This window comes from Myotis yumanensis, unplaced genomic scaffold (assembly GCF_028538775.1).
Source record: "Myotis yumanensis isolate MYYU_CA2020_CCGP unplaced genomic scaffold, mMyoYum1.0.hap1 SCAF_16, whole genome shotgun sequence".
Lineage (NCBI taxonomy): Eukaryota > Metazoa > Chordata > Mammalia > Chiroptera > Vespertilionidae > Myotis > Myotis yumanensis.
The window spans coordinates 38,456,297-38,472,594 of NW_027223767.1; the positions used below are offsets into that span (position 1 = coordinate 38,456,297).

At 44.3% G+C, this 16,298-nt stretch overlaps 1 protein-coding gene across 1 annotated transcript in view; it reads left to right on the plus strand.

Annotated features, from left to right (window-relative positions):
- DHX8 (DEAH-box helicase 8) overlaps positions 1-15,561 on the plus strand; it is a 29,005-nt gene extending 13,444 nt beyond the window's left edge. The window contains exons 15-23 of the mRNA XM_070394506.1: positions 57-267; positions 610-791; positions 3,375-3,515; positions 6,857-7,012; positions 9,597-9,734; positions 10,436-10,564; positions 10,727-10,923; positions 11,688-11,867; positions 12,591-15,561. Of these exons, the coding sequence (XP_070250607.1) occupies positions 57-267; positions 610-791; positions 3,375-3,515; positions 6,857-7,012; positions 9,597-9,734; positions 10,436-10,564; positions 10,727-10,923; positions 11,688-11,867; positions 12,591-12,810 (1,554 nt within the window). The 3' untranslated portion in view covers positions 12,811-15,561. The remainder of the gene's footprint in view (positions 1-56; positions 268-609; positions 792-3,374; positions 3,516-6,856; positions 7,013-9,596; positions 9,735-10,435; positions 10,565-10,726; positions 10,924-11,687; positions 11,868-12,590) is intronic.
- Positions 15,562-16,298: the final 737 nt, after the last annotated feature.

Sequence of the window (16,298 nt, forward strand, 5' to 3'; positions counted from 1 at the left end):
CACACCGGCCGGGCAGGGTAGTCCTTTTTAGTAAGCCACGTCACATTTCCCTTTAGACGGTTCAGAAACGGCAGGACATGAAGCTGATTGTCACCTCAGCTACCTTGGATGCAGTGAAGTTTTCTCAGTACTTCTATGAAGCTCCCATCTTCACCATCCCTGGTCGAACATATCCAGTGGAAATATTGTACACAAAGGAACCTGAGACAGATTATCTGGATGCCAGCTTGATCACCGTCATGCAGATCCATTTAACAGAACCACCAGGTAGGGGGAAGGAGGATTTTTTCCTCTTAGGCCAAAAGTCAGTGTGGTTATCTTTTCCATTCAGCTTTCTAAAAATGCCTTTTAAATATTGTGTTAGGCTTACATGTTTGAAATGGCGGTGGTAAAAATAGAAATAAGATTGGTGTGCAGGGTTTAAATGCAACTATTTAAACATAGACACGAATTATAAATAAGTAAGCAGAGTAAACAAATGGATAAAAACCTCTTTATTAGAGGTTGGAATTTGAGTGTGTTTTCTGTCATTTGGAGCTCTGTTAATGTCACTATGGGCTTTGGATAGAAGACACACACACAAAATAAATTAATGCCCTGTTCTCTTAGGTGACATCCTGGTCTTTCTGACTGGTCAGGAGGAGATTGACACTGCCTGTGAGATCCTGTATGAAAGAATGAAATCCCTGGGACCTGATGTTCCAGAGCTGATTATCCTCCCAGTGTACTCTGCTCTTCCCAGTGAGATGCAGACCCGAATCTTTGACCCAGCTCCACCCGGCAGCAGAAAGGTAACCCTGGGCAGAAATGAGGCTCCCTTGTGCTTGCCCTAATGGGGATTGCTTAGGTATATGTAAGTCTTGTTTATTATGTTTTAGAGACTGGTCCAGTCAGTTTGCTAAGGAATGTGGGTTTTGTATGTGATCCCTGCTTCTCTTCTTTTTTTCATTGGACAAATATTTTTTGAGCATCTTTCAGGCTTTGGGGTAGAACCAGGGTGGCAGTTTGAAGACTGGCCTTTTTCTACATCCACCTGCAGACATACCTTTAACATGTAGTGTGAAAGTGCTATTGGTGCTCTGGATACCCAGAAGGGGAGCACCCAACTATGTATTCTTACAGGAAGTAAGGATCCAAGCTAGTCTTGAGGAACACGTGGTTGTTCATCTAAGCAAGAAGAGCAGGAGGACAGGTGTTCTGAGTAGACAGCATAGCCTGTGACAGCCTAGAGGCGAGAGAGTGTGGCCATTTCAGGGAGCTGAGTAGTTCCAGTAGTTGGAACTGACGGTGCATGTGCACATGTGCATGAGGCGATGGAAAAGGAGAGAGATGGATTTTTAAAAATAACAGCTTTATTGAGATATAATTTTCATACCATATAAATTACTTCTTTAAAGTATACAATTCAGTGGTTTTTAGTATATTCACAGAATTGTGCAATCATTAATTACCATTATTGATGGCAATTAGTCATTAACCATTAATCACTACAATTTTAGAACAATTTTATCACCTCCAAACCCCCCCCACCCCCTCCAAAACACACTTATATCCTTTAGCAATCACCCTCTATTCATCCCTCTACTCAGCCTCTGGAAACCACTAATCAATTTTTTGTCTCTATGAATTTATTCTGAATGTTTCATATAAGTGGGATCATATAATATGTGGTCTTTGGTAACTAGCTTCTTTGATGTAGCATGTTTTCAAAGTTCATCCATGTTCTAGTATGTGTAAGTACTTCATTTCTTTTTATTGCCAAATATCCTATATAATAAAAGCCTAATATGCTAAGTGTCCGGTCATCCAGTCATCCATTCACACAATCAAAGTGTAATATGCTAATAATATGCTAAGGCTGCTCAACCACTTGCATGATGTGCACTGACCACCAGGGGGCAGACAGTCGACCGGTCGACCAGTCGCTATGACGTGCACTGACCACCAGGGGGCAGATGCTCCAACTGGTAGGTTAGCTTGTTGCTGGGGTCCGGCCAATTGGAACTGAGCGCTGAGCGAGATGGACACACCTTGGAGCCCTCCTGCGGTCCCTCCCCAGCTGGCCAACCTCCCGCGTCCCTCCCTGGCCCCAATTGTGCAACAGTGGGGTCCCTCGGGCTGGCCTGCGACCTCTCGCAATCCGGGATCCCTCAGGGGATGTTGGAGAGCCGGTTTTGGTTTGATCCTGCTGGCTAGGCCAAGGGACCCCGCTGGTGCACGAATTCGTGCATTGGGCCTCTAGTTGTAGAATATTATTCTATATCCAAAATATGAATGTACCACATTTTGTTTATCCAATCATCAGTTGATGGATTTGGGTTGTGGGCACATCTTAGCTATTATGAGTAATGCTGCTATGAACATTTGTTTACAAGTTTTTGTATGGACATATGTTTCATTTCCTTAGGAATGGAAAACAGATGGATTTGAAAAACATTAAGGAGTTAGACTGGACAAGACATAGTGGGTGCCTGAAGTGTAGGGGAGAAGGGCAGGGGAGAAGTCAGGAATGACTCCCAGGTTTCTGGCTTGGGCAGCTGGATGGAAGATGGTGCTGAGGAGGGAGACATGGAAGAGGAGCAGGTTTGGAGGGAAAGACTGTGATTTCTTCTCTGTTCTGTTTCTGATGATTAGACTTTTTTTTTGAGAGGGCTTCTGCAGCTCTGTGGCAGGTAGAAGCCTCTCAGGGCCGGTAAGGTGCTGGCATGATCTGAGATGTTCTGGTGTCTCCTAGCAATGATTTTTCCAAGCAATTGTGTTTTATTAGCTGAACCTCTGGGTGGAAGAGCAGTGGCAGTGCCAAGCTGAGACCAATAATCTTCTAGATCACATATACTGCTGCATACACGCAAACTGTGAAATTCCTCTGCTGCCTCATGGTTCATTTTATGATTAGGAAGAAAAAAACTCCCTCTTGTTCCACATACACAAACAGCCCATTTTGTAGTCCAGATGTCCCCGTGGGGGAAGAAAAATCTCATTTTGCCCTGGCACATGTGATGCCAGGAAGTCTGTGCTTTCCCAGGGTGCTAGAAAATTAAAATTGTAGTAATCAACATTGGATCTAGAAAATGAGATATGTAGCCATTTGCATCAAATGAAATTGGCTTTGAGTGGCCTTTGCTTTTTCCTATTCCACTTTTCCTCTCAGGTACCCACCCCCCTTCCAATCCCAAGCTAACCCTTAAAAAGAAGGCACCTCCCCTTTTGAAGCCAAACTGAGATTGTGCTCCCTAATCCTGTAGGGAGGGAGATTATCCACCCTCCTGTGGGAAGATGTTGGAGCTCAGAAGTCCTGTTTCCTACCTCTTTAAAGTGTACAGCTCAGGGTGAACCTGCTTAGCTCAGTCCAGTTGTGTCCCCTTCATCTGCAGGTTGTGATTGCCACCAACATTGCAGAGACATCGCTGACTATTGACGGCATCTACTATGTGGTGGACCCTGGATTTGTGAAGCAGAAAGTTTACAATTCCAAGACAGGGATCGACCAGCTTGTGGTGACTCCTATTTCTCAGGTATGGCAGCTTCTACCAACAGCTTTCCTGAAAATCCTGGTCAATCCATTTCTGACATTTTTTATGGTTTTGTATTTTGAACTTTATTGTTTTCAAAGATGAACTTTTAAGGTTCTGGGTGCTTTCGTGAGATAAGAAAGATTTTGTGTTGTTTGTTTTTAATCTTTAGATAGTGTTTCAACATTAAAAAGCCCCATAAAATTTGAACTTAAAATAAGTTTGAATCCTAGCACCATAGATTACCTAATATGAGTAGTAAGAGCCTATTTTTATTTTATTTTTTTAATATTTTGTTATTGATTTCAGAGAGGAAGGGAGAGGGAGAGAGAGATAGAAACATCAATGATGAGAGAAAACCATTGATTGCCTGCCTCCTGCATGACCCCTACTGGGGATTGAGCCCGCAACCCTGGCATATGCCCTTGACCGGAATCGAACCTGGGATCCTTCAGTCCGAAGGCCAATGCTCTATCCACTGATCCAAACCAGCCATGGCAGAGCCTATTTTTAAAGTACTGTGCTTAGCCAGCGATATCTGAGATAGTAACAATTCATAAGATGATCATGTGTTTTTTGGTAATTATGGAATAATTTCCTGCCTAAATTATATTTAAAATGAATAACCTGATTATCCTTTTAGAGGGCAGTTTGACCACAATGTAGCCAAAATTTTTAAAAAACCATTTCTTTAACCTAACAGTTCCAAAATATCTGAAAGTTAGGAATGGTTGAATACATATCTGAAGGTAATGCAAAAGGATTTTCACTGAATGGCTGTTTATATTAAAAGAAACTGGAAATATTCCCTCCAAAGGGAAGTAGTTTAATAAAAGATGTTATATCCATGCCATAGAATGTTATCTGGCATTAACATGGTGATGGTATCTATATTTAATGACATAAACATATAACTCTGATGTATTACTTGAAAGAAGTGAGCTATAAAATAGCAGGAATAGTATAATCCAATTTTTGTTTAAAAATAGATGGTGTGCACTTGTGCACAGTGTATGTGAACCTGCCTGAGACTTGAAAGTATGTAGTTGAAATGTTAGTTGAGGTTATTTTTCAGTGGTGCTGCTGGTCACTGTGCTAATGGGTGAAGTACATTTTTTTTCTTTACACTTTAAAAATATATATATATATTTTTATTGATTTCAGAGAGGAAAGGAGAGGTAGAGAGAGATAGAAACATCAGTGATGAGGGAGAATCATTGATTGGCTGCCTCTTGCACACCCCCTATTGGGGATCGAGCCCGCAACCTAGGCATGTACCCTTGACTGGAATCAAAACCAGGACCCTTCTGTCTGCAGGCCGACGCTCTATCTACTGAGCCAAACCAGCTAGGGCCATCAGGTTATTCTCATTTTGAAACTCAAGTAATAGTAGCTAATGCAAGTAATAGTACCCTTGCAGGGTACTTACTAAGTGCCTTACCAGGCACTGTCATAGGTACTTACACTTACATAAACTGATTACATTCTTGTGTCCGTACTTTGAGGTAGATATTATTATCCTCATTTCTTTCTTTTTTTAAAAAAATATTCTTGAAAATGTCATTTATTTATTTTTTAATTTATTAAATCTTTACTGTTCAGATTATTACAGTTGTTCCTCTTTTTCCCCCCTATAGCTCTATTATCCTCATTTCTCAGATGAGACTGAGACACAGAGGGGTTAAGGCAGTGGTTCTCAACCTTCTGGCCCTTTAAAACAGTTCCTCATATTGTGACCCCCAACCCTAAAATTATTTTCGTTGCTACTTCATAACTGTAATTTTGCTACTGTTATGAATTATAATGTAAATATCTGATATGCAGGATGGTCTTAAGCGACCCCTGTGAAAGGGTCGTTCGACCGCCAAAGGGGTCGCGACCCACAGGTTGAGAACCTCTGGGTTAAGGTCACATTGCTGGTGGAGCCAGGATTTGAGCCTGGGCAGTCTGTGCATGTGCTCTGTACCACTTCTCAGGGTAGTGCAGGCAACTCACAGAGATGGAGAAATTAGTTACACTTGCCCTCTCTGATTTGGAGAGACATCTTAGAATGCTGTGAAGTCTGCTACCTTGTGTGGTTGCTTGACTGCCTTTGTGTGGTTAGTGACCTTTCATACTACACCCTTTGTTTGGAGCTGGCACAGGGATTTGTAAATCCTGTTACCATTTGTAAGGCAGGTTGTTTTGTCAAAAAATGGGCCCCTTCAGATTGCTATTCAATGTTTCCTAGCAACCTGTGGCTAAACTACATATTTATATATACACATATTTTTTAATATGTTTTTATTGACTTTAGAGAGCAAGGAAGGGAGATGGATAGAGGGATAGAAACATTGATGAGAGAGAAAAATCGATCATCTACCTTCTGCATGCCCCCCATCAGGGACCAAGCCCACAACCTGGGCATGTGCCCTGACCGATAATTAAACCAGAGACCTCTTGGTTCATGGGTTGATGCTCAATCAATTGAGCCACACTGGCCAGGCCATATCTATATTTTTTAAATTCAAAAATTAGCACTCCTCTCCCCTAAGTACAGAAGTAATATTACATTATTTCTGAGAAATATAAAAAATTTTAAATTTTACCCATAATTCTATCACTACTGTCATAATTTTGATGTTTTCCTTGTACACACCTTTTTTCATTTTTGTTTCTTTCATGATTATAATTCTAATAGTCTAGTAAGTATGTTTTGTATATTTTTAAGTATTTAATTCTGGTTATTAATGTAATATGTGTTCAATATTGGATATTAATAAAGTAAAGAAAATAGGACCCATCTGCAAGCCTACTGTCAGTTAGCCACAGTTAACACTTCAGGGTATTTCTCCCCAGCTTTTTCCTTCTGGTAGTTTATACTAGATCATAAAGATTTTTTTTACAAAATCAGTATTACATTGTTTTGTAACTTGCTCTTTCACCTATGTGCGTGAACATTTACTTCTGGCATTGAGGATTTTTAAAATGGCTGTAGTCATCGTTGGTATATTAACTGTTTTAGTTCACTTACATTTTTGGCATTAACTGTCATCTTGTTTTATGCTTTGTCTTTTATGTTGTGCCACACTATTTTGAAGGTATATTTCTGTGATTTTATAATATTTCTTCCATTCACTTTGTCTATGTTTGCCTCACTTGAACAAACTTTCCTGAAATATTGAGTGTCGGAGAGGGGATGATAATAACATTGGTAGTCTTGGAAATGGTCCTAAAGGAAGTGAAATAAACCCCATTTCGGATTTTTGCCAGTAGTTAAGTACCCCTCTTTTAACAGATTTCCTGGGTAAGGCTGTTAGATGATGTTTAACAGATATGTTACTTTTATATGCTCACTCCTCCAGGCCCAGGCAAAGCAACGAGCTGGCAGAGCTGGAAGAACAGGCCCAGGGAAGTGTTACAGGCTGTACACAGAAAGAGCCTACCGAGATGAAATGCTGACCACCAATGTGCCGGAAATCCAGAGAACCAACTTAGCAAGCACAGTGCTCTCGCTCAAGGTAGAAACCACTGTCTTGCTAGAATGGCTTGGTGGAACAGTCCAATGCTGTGGCCTTAGTAAATTAATCTCAGTCTTATGAACCTTGTTAAATACTTTAGTGCCCTCATAGAACCATTCCCTTGGAGTGAAGTGCGAATGGCTGTGATAGCAGCCTTTCCACTGTGGGTCTAGGGCTAAGTTGGCACAATTGCGGTGAACACATATTTTTTTTTTCCTTACCATGCTAGCCAGCAGAATGTTTGCTTGGAAAAGATTTTAGTTAGGAGCATTTTCTAAAAGGATATTAGAAAAATCTAATCAGTGCCAAACTATGGACAAACATACTTCCTTCATCCCTTTAGCTTTCCGATTCAATTCTGTTCTTTTAGAACGGAAGCAAAACTCCCAGTCCAAAAACTTTGCAGAGGAAGCTATCAGTGGAGGTTTCAGACTGGCTCTCTGGGGGCTTGGTTTTCATTCTGCATCATTGCTCTTCCTCCCTCAGGCCCCAGTGAGGACCTTCATTCTCCTTTGGCAGGGGGAGCCACAAGAGTAATTTTCCAGATGATGGCACACCCCCAACCCCCAACACAGATGCTACCCTGGAGGCCTGGCACTTTGCTGGTGCAGACTGCTCTGTTGTAATTTATTATTCATTCCCTGTGAGAGAGGCTAAAACAGAGCTTCAGAGAAAAACTTGCTCCAGTCTCTGGAGTGAGAACAGAGAGGCATGTGTGGCGCAAACTTCTGCTCCAGGCTGTGTGTCCTTAACGAATTTACCTGCGAGGCCCTCTAGTCTGTATTCTCCTCTTGAAAGGGAGTGCTATTAATAGTATCTGTTGTGGAGATAAATGAGATAATGCCAGGTCAAGGCAGTTGGCACATTGCTTACTGATTGCTAACATAATTTCTTATAGTCATTGTTCATACAATCAACATTTATTGAACACCTGCTGTGTTTATGGTCACAATCAGTTTATAGGAAAGACACAGAAAGCTTAGGTCTTACCACATCACCCTATGTACACATTTGGTTAATGCGTCATTCGTTTGTTTCTTTTATCATCAAATTAGGATAACAAATGTATTGATGGCCTGCTCTGTGCCAGGCATGGAGCCTTGTTGTGTCAATGTAACTCACCATTATGAACTCTTTGAGAGTAGGGGTAGTATCTTAGTCATTTCATATCTCTGCCACTGAATCTGATACATGACACTTCCTGGATGCACAGTGGAAATTATGTATGCAAGAGACAGGACAATCTGGCATATTGTCTTATTTTTTTTTTTTAATTATGGTGAAATACACAACACATTACCATTGGTACCTTTTAAAAATGTACAGTTCGGTGGCATTAATTACATGGACAGTGTTGTGCAGCTATCACCACTGTCCATTTCCAGAACTTTTTTATCCCAAACAGAAACTCTGTACCTATTAAACAACTATCCCCCCCCCCCCCCCCCCCAGCTCCTGGTAATCATTATTCTACTTTCTATTCTTTATGAATTTATCTCATGTAAGTGGAATCAAACAATGTTTGTCCTTTTGTATTTGGCTTATTTTATTAGCATAATGTTTTCAGAATTCATCATGTTGTAGCATGTTTTAAAATTTCATTCCTTTTTAAGGGTGAATAATATTCCATTGTGTGTATATATCATGTTTTGTTGATCCATTCATCTATTGATGGATATTTGGGGGGTTTTACCTTTTGGCTATTGTGAATAATGCCACTGAACATTAGTGTACAAGTATCTGTTTGAGACCCTGCTTGCAATTCTTTTAGGTATATATCTGGAAGTGGAAGTACTGGATGATATGGAGATTCTATGTTTTACTTATGGAGGAATCACCAAATTGTTTTCCATTCCCACTAGCAATGTATGGGGATTCCGATTTCTCCATATCCTTGCCAATACTTACTTTCTGTTTGTGTGTGTGTGTGTGTGTGTGTGTGTGTGTTTTTAATAGCCATCCTCCTAGTGGTATGAAGTGGTATTTCATTTTGGTTTTCATTTGCATTTCCCTAATCACTAGTTATGTTGAGTATCTTTTCTTTTTTAAACATATTTTTATTGATTTCAGAGAGGAGGGGAGAGGGAGAGAGAGATAAAAACATCAATGATGAGAGAGAATCATTGGTCGGCTGCCTTCTGCATGCCCCACACTGGGTATCCAGTCCACAACTTAGGCATGTGCCCAACTAGGAATCAAACCGTGATCTGGTTCATAGGTCGATGCTCAACCACTGAGCCATGCTGGCTGGGTGGTTGAATATCTTTTCATGTGCTTCTTGGCCATTTTATATATCTTCTTTGAAGAAATGTCTATTCAGGTCCTTTGCCCGTTTTTTAATTGTTGTCTTTTGTTGTTGAGTTGTATGTATTGTCATTTTGAGGAGTGTTTTTAAAGTTTCTGAGAAAGTATATGCTTTCTACTAGTCTTGAGTTTTGTGTGGCCCAGCCCTGGAGAATGCTGCTAATCTTGCTGATGGCTTCCTAATTGCTGTTGAAGAAACAGGAAAGAAAGCCAATAAGTAGTCTTTTTTCACTGGAGAGGCTGACCCTCCCATCACACACTTTCTTCCCTTCTCTTCTAGGCCATGGGCATCAATGACCTTCTGTCCTTTGACTTCATGGATGCTCCACCAATGGAAACCTTGATCACAGCCATGGAGCAACTGTACACACTGGGGGCCCTGGATGATGAGGGCCTGCTTACTCGCCTGGGCCGCAGGGTAGGGGACACACCTAATTTCTGGTGCTTTTGGAAAGATCCCCTGGCCAGTCTTTACTCTTTGTTTTGTGCAAAATCAAGCTCTGAGGCTCTGGATAAGTTTTGAGCACAATTCTAGATGCCTGTTTTTTAACTGCATTTCCCACTATTTTATGTTTTATTGATTTTTAGAGGGAGGAAGGGGGCGAAAGAGGGAGTCATTGATGCGAGAGAGAAAAATCGATCGGCTGCCCTCCCCACCCCCCCACCCCACTCCCTGCACATGCCCCGACCGGGATTGAAACCGCAACCTGGTTAAGTGCCCTCACCGGGAAACGAGCCTGCCACCCTTTGGTGCATGGGACAATGCTCCAGCTAACTGAGCCACACTAGCCAGGGCTTAAAATTGTTTCTTTACAGAAAAATAAGTTTTATCCATAGTCAATTTTACCTTGGGATATATTATTGAGTCTAGCCTTAATTTTAACAGATGTCTACAAAATTTCCACCTACCATAACAGTAGTTATGTTCTTGATCACATGTATTTCATTGGAATTTCTTTGGGAAATAAAAACAGCAATGTCTTCTGATAGAGACAGGCATCCCACCCACATCATCATGCTTGGGTAAACTCCTATGGTCTGTTCACCAGTGTCTCACATTGGCAAGTCCAGATGGAGCTTCCACAGGGAAGCAATTGTAGTTTCTTCTTCTCCCTCTAGATGGCAGAATTCCCACTGGAACCAATGCTGTGCAAAATGCTGATCATGTCTGTGCATCTGGGCTGCAGTGAGGAAATGCTGACCATTGTGTCCATGCTGTCTGTGCAGAACGTTTTTTACAGGCCCAAGGTAGGGAGTTCGGACCCACGTTCATATGAGTGAAATCAGCCATTGCCACTCCAGTGCTTAATGTGGACGCTTAACAGGGCCATGGAGGGCTTCTTGGGACTGCGTTGTGTTCATTTAGTAGCTGCTGGGCGGAAAGTAATCTTCTTTCCCACTGTTTGGCAGGATAAACAAGCCCTCGCTGATCAGAAGAAGGCCAAATTCCACCAAACCGAAGGAGACCACCTCACCCTGTTGGCCGTGTACAATTCTTGGAAGAACAACAAGTTTTCCAACCCATGGTGCTACGAGAACTTTATCCAAGCTCGTTCTCTGCGCCGGGCCCAGGACATTCGCAAGCAGATGTTAGGCATAATGGACAGGTAACATCTGGTGTCCTTTCCCCATGTTTGAGTTGAACTTCCTTGAATGTCGTGTCTGTTCATCTCTGTATGTACTGTGGAGCTATAGATTCTTCGCATAACTCTTTCTCCAGCTTTTCCATTTTTGTTATACTCCGCTGCACGGAAAGGGGCAGCTGAGAATCACTTCAGAATGTTCCTGAGAGCCCTGGCCAGTGTGGCTCGATTGGTTGGAGCGTCATCCCGTGCACCGAAGGGTTGCGGGTTTGATTTTCAATAAAGGCGCATACCCAGGTGTGGGCTTGATCTCCACTTGGGGCATGTGTAGGAGGCAGCCGATCCATGTTTCTCTTTCACATTGATGTCTCTCTTTCTTTTTCTCTTTCTTTCTCTCTCTCTCTCTCTCTCTCTCTCTCTCTCATCAATAAAAAGTTTCTGAGAAAAAAAGGACACATATGTAATACCCTTTGTAATATTTTAAGCAATAAAAAATTTTAAAAAAAGTTTCTGAGAGGAAGATAATTTATTGTTGAAAAAAATATCTTTATTTACAAGCATCTGAAACTTTATTAGTCAAGTTAAATTAAGTCTCTGGCTCTTACTGTGTCCATCTCGCCCACTTGGCAGAGCTGCCCCTTTAGTACTCTTAGGGCTAGAAGAAGGGTCCTGGTGCCTACTCTGGAGACCCTAGATGGGGGTGTTGGGCACCGTCATCTTGGAAGGTAGAATCTCTGAAAACAGAGTTGTCTTCATCTTTGTCCTCTCTTGATTTATCTTCCTGATAGACACAAGCTGGATGTGGTTTCCTGCGGTAAGTCCACAGTCCGAGTGCAGAAGGCCATCTGCAGTGGATTCTTCCGAAATGCTGCCAAGAAAGACCCACAGGAGGGTTACCGGACACTGATCGACCAGCAAGTGGTCTACATCCACCCTTCCAGTGCTCTCTTCAACAGACAGCCGGAATGGTAGGTGGGCAGGCCCGGGTCTGGGAGCTGTTCTGGGCAGAGAGAACCTGCAAATCTATTGGCACTTTGTGTTTGTGCCTTTGCCCCCTGCCCCAGCACTTCCTATTCTAACACTGCTTATATTTCTAGGGCAGCAGAAGTGTGAATTAGGCACAGTCAGACTCTTTTGAGAGAAATAAAATAATGGGAGTGAGAGGTAGGAAGGATCTTTGAGATCATTTAGTGAGGTGTTTTAAAAAAAATTTTTCAAGTAGCATTTAAAAAAAATTGTAATCTTACCTATCCTAATATAAAACAGATTTAAGACCATTGTGCCGCCGTGATAGGAGGGTTGGAGATATGGAGCCTTGCCTGCTTGGGTTTCCCCCATCTCTTTGTGGCAGCTCCTGAGGCTCCTCTCCAGGGCCTAGAGTTCTGTGGAGACAGCCTGAAAACCACCATCCCATTTCACAGAGCTGGAAACAGGTCCAGAGAAATGGTGTGATTGACTCTGTCAATGAATAGATGGAGCCAGAGCCAGGTCTAGAACACATGATTCTGACAGCTTTCTTGTGCTTAGAGGTGTGCAGCCTCCTCGGTATTGGAGTGTGGTTGTAATAAAGAGAGACTACAGTCTCCTGAGGGGTCAGGCAGGAGAGGTGAGAGGCTAAAATGCAAGCTCAGCTGCGGCCCATCGGGGAGCAGGGTGACTGGAGACTCGATCCTGTCTTTATCCCCTCTCAGGGTGGTGTACCATGAGCTGGTGCTGACCACAAAGGAGTACATGCGTGAGGTCACCACCATCGACCCCCGGTGGCTGGTGGAGTTCGCTCCTGCCTTCTTCAAGGTCTCCGACCCGACGAAGTTAAGCAAGCAGAAGAAGCAGCAGCGCCTGGAACCCTTGTACAACCGCTATGAGGAGCCCAACGCCTGGAGAATATCCCGGGCTTTCCGGCGGCGCTGACAGGCAAGACTTGTTTGTCTCTCCTGCGGCAGTGGCCCGGGGCTTGGACTCACTCGTTTTGTTGAAAATCTGACCATGAGGATACGATCTTAACTGGACATCTTCCAAACTTGATTTGCATTTCTTCCCTTGTGGTAAAATAGAAACAGGGATTTACACCTGGTTTGACCAGAACGTCCAGCCCGCACTACTCCAAGTCACTGGGGCCACCTGGGGCTCACAGCCAACACGGGGTACACTGTATCATTTCCAAGAAAGGGGTAACTCGTGCAGCCCTGGGATGGGAAATGGGTTGTGAGCATCGGACACCTGGACATGCAGACAGATGGACACGATGGGGACCCTGATGTCCTAGCTGGCACTGCGTGGAGGAGGGAGCCATGAAGCTCATTGAAAGTGTTGGCCCCACTTCCTGCTCCTGTCCAGCCCTTGTACTTTTCCTTGACCTGATAATATTTATTTTCTTAAGGAAACAAAAATGGTTTTCTGTGAAGATTTCTTTGAGCTGAAAGGTTAGGATATTGGCCTGGACTCAGGGTGGCGGGGGGACTTAGTATCTGGGGCTTTGGTGTACATGGTGGAGAGTCCCCTGAAACCAGAGCCCAGGGCCTCTTTAGGCTGAGAGGTGATGCACAGCGCAGATCTCCAGTCTTAGCACCTACGCTGTCCCAGCCCTGCCGCGGGTCGCCCCATGATTAACCTCTTCCATTGCACAGGCTCTCAGGTCTGGCGCCTGAGTGGTTACAGATGCCACACATTGAATACAGAAGGCTGTCCCTGGCTCTCCCACCTACCACACTCACCATGTGCAGCATATCCTATTTCCTTTTGAAACGTGCGAGTAATCACAAAGCTTTTATTTTGTTTTCCCTGAGGTCCTTGATGGGCTTTAACAAAGGGTTTTTATGGTCAAAGCTTCCCCTCCCTTGTCCCAAACAGAAAACCAACAGGACACCTCTCAGAGCCGGCTTGTGCTGACCAGCATCTGTGCTCTGGGTCTCTCACTGAGTGGTGTGCTCTTAGCGTTCTGTTGTGGAATAACCACTTCCCAGTGCCCAGTTATTTTTAAATTTTTAGTATTATTTTTTTTTAGAGAGAGAGACAGAAACATTGATTTGTTGTTGCACTTATTTATGCATTTGTTGGTTGCTTGGATGTGCCCTGACCGGAGACTGAATCCACAACCTTGGCAGATCAGAGCAACACTCTGCCCAACTGAGCTACCCGGCCAGGGCTTCTCCCCGTTTTTGAGGAGGCTCTTGACTCGGAAGAACATCAGGCAGATGCTGCCAGGCCGGGCTGTGGGACGACTGGAAAGCTGCTCTGGATGTGGAGCTTGTTTAGAAGCCCCTGGGCAGTCAGGCACCTTGTATGTTGCCTGCACTACCTCCCCCGTTCTAGTAAGTTCTGGAATTATGTAAATCCTAGAACTGCCATGGAAGTGTAGCCAGACATTGAAAGACTATGCAGCATTGCAGGAAACGAAGGAATGTAGGCTGTCATTGGGCCGAAGACAAATCGCTCTAAAGACAATTCAGAGAACCCAGTGAGAGGAATACAGGCCAGGGAGTCTGCCGACTGAGGTCCCTGCCCCTCTTGAGCCTCGGATTCTGTTTGAGTGCGCTCCTCAGGAAGCCCAGGCCTGTAATTAAGGGCAGGGGGATGTTTGTGTGCGAACACTTAAGGCCTTAAAGGGAGAAGAGTGCAGGGGCTGACGGAGGAAACGGAAAAGGCCGTATTGGCCGGGCACCGAGCTCCCCAGTCTTAATTCCAGCCCAGGTCTCCAGTTCAAGAACCAACTCTGGGCTTCATAGCCCACCTGTCCCAGATGAGTGACCAGCACTGATGGCATTGGCACCTCTGAGATCATAATCCCTGAAGATGGACTTTGTGGATAAGCTCAGGTTGAGAAGGGGATGTTTAACAGGCCAAGGTGAGAGGCAGGGCTGGTCATCTTTCTGGGTTTTTGGTATGAAAAATGAAGGACCCTAGCTCTGTGGGTGTTCTTGAACATCCCCCCTAGGTGCTGGGGTAACTTCTCTGCTATCTCATGGTGGGGTCTGACCTGACTGTCCATCAGGAAACGCATTGCCCAGTCTGCTCAGAAGGGGGCTTGCAGCAATTCAGGACTCTGGCCTGCTGCTTCCACACAACGGGGCCCTTGTTTCTTTTCCTTGAGCCAATATTACCCGAGGTTGAGTGACAACCCAGGAGAGGATGTGGGTCTCATGCAGGGAGCTGGAATCTTCTTGGCCATTAAAGTCTACTGTTCACTGCACCCCTGCGGGAGCCCAGCTCAGGAGTTTCCTGCCCCTGCACATGTGCTGAGTCCGTGCTTGTTTGTGGATGTGGGGGGACCGTCCCCAGGGGGCATGTGTGAGCTCTACTGCTGGGTCAGGCTTCTCGGCCCTGGCTTCACCTTCATCCAGTCTGGAGCACGTTTGGTTTGGGCTCTTTCCTTTGGCCCGAGGAGTTTCCTCGGGGGGCTGGTGTAGCTGTCTCCTCGGAGCAGCGCCCCTCCAAGTTTAAAGCTTTGAACAGAGTTGTGAGGAGTGGCTTGTTCGTGAACATTTTAGAGGTCAGAGGTCACAGGTCTCAGCCTGCGAGACATTTTTCCATGATGCTGATTCTCATCTAAATCCCTGTGTCATGTGTAGTGCTCAGGACCTATTTCCATTCAAATTTTACACCTTCTCGCTGTGATATCCTGGCTTTAACGTGGAATTAAATTATATATAATTATATATTTTACACTTGTATTTAAAATTTTTATTTTCCTTGCTCTAAATTTTGAAAACATCAGTACATTGTTATTTTGTTTCTAGGGGAGTAAAATGTTGCTTTTTATTTGTAGGTAGTGGTCGAGGGACATCCCTTCCGGTGAGGACTGTTGGGTCTTAGCATTAGTGCTGAGCAGGAACTTAGGGTGGAGGTGTGGCAGGCTTGGAGGGTAGGGCAGTCCAGCCTCAGCATGGCTGTGGTTCGGATTTAATTGGCGAGTGCCTGGCTCCCGGGAAGCTGTTTGCACAGGGCCTGGGCCTCAACGGCCTCTTACCTCCACAGAACCCCTTTGTCATACACTCCTTTCTCTAGGTGTCACTGGTCTTTCAGCCTTGCCCCCCCCCCCCCCCCCCCCACGAACACTCGGCTCCAGGGTTCTGCTCTCCCCCAGATTTGGGCAAGGAGAATCTGCTGATCCCCATTTACCTTTCCCCCAAAGATCTAGTGTCCTTCTCCTACACTGGCCAGAACCCAGGGCTTGTTCCAGCCTCCCTTCACCCTTGTGTCTGGGTGCCTTTTTTTGTTTTCCAGATCCTCTCCAAACTCTTGTCCCCAACTTCAGCAGAAACAGCAACCTGGAGCCATGGCAGGAGTGGGAACACGCTGTTCGGGGCTCATGGGAGCAACTGTGATCACAAACCACAGGCCAAATCCTGCCTGAACACGCTCCAGGAGGCCTCAGAGCTCAGTAGCCCTACCCCCACGGG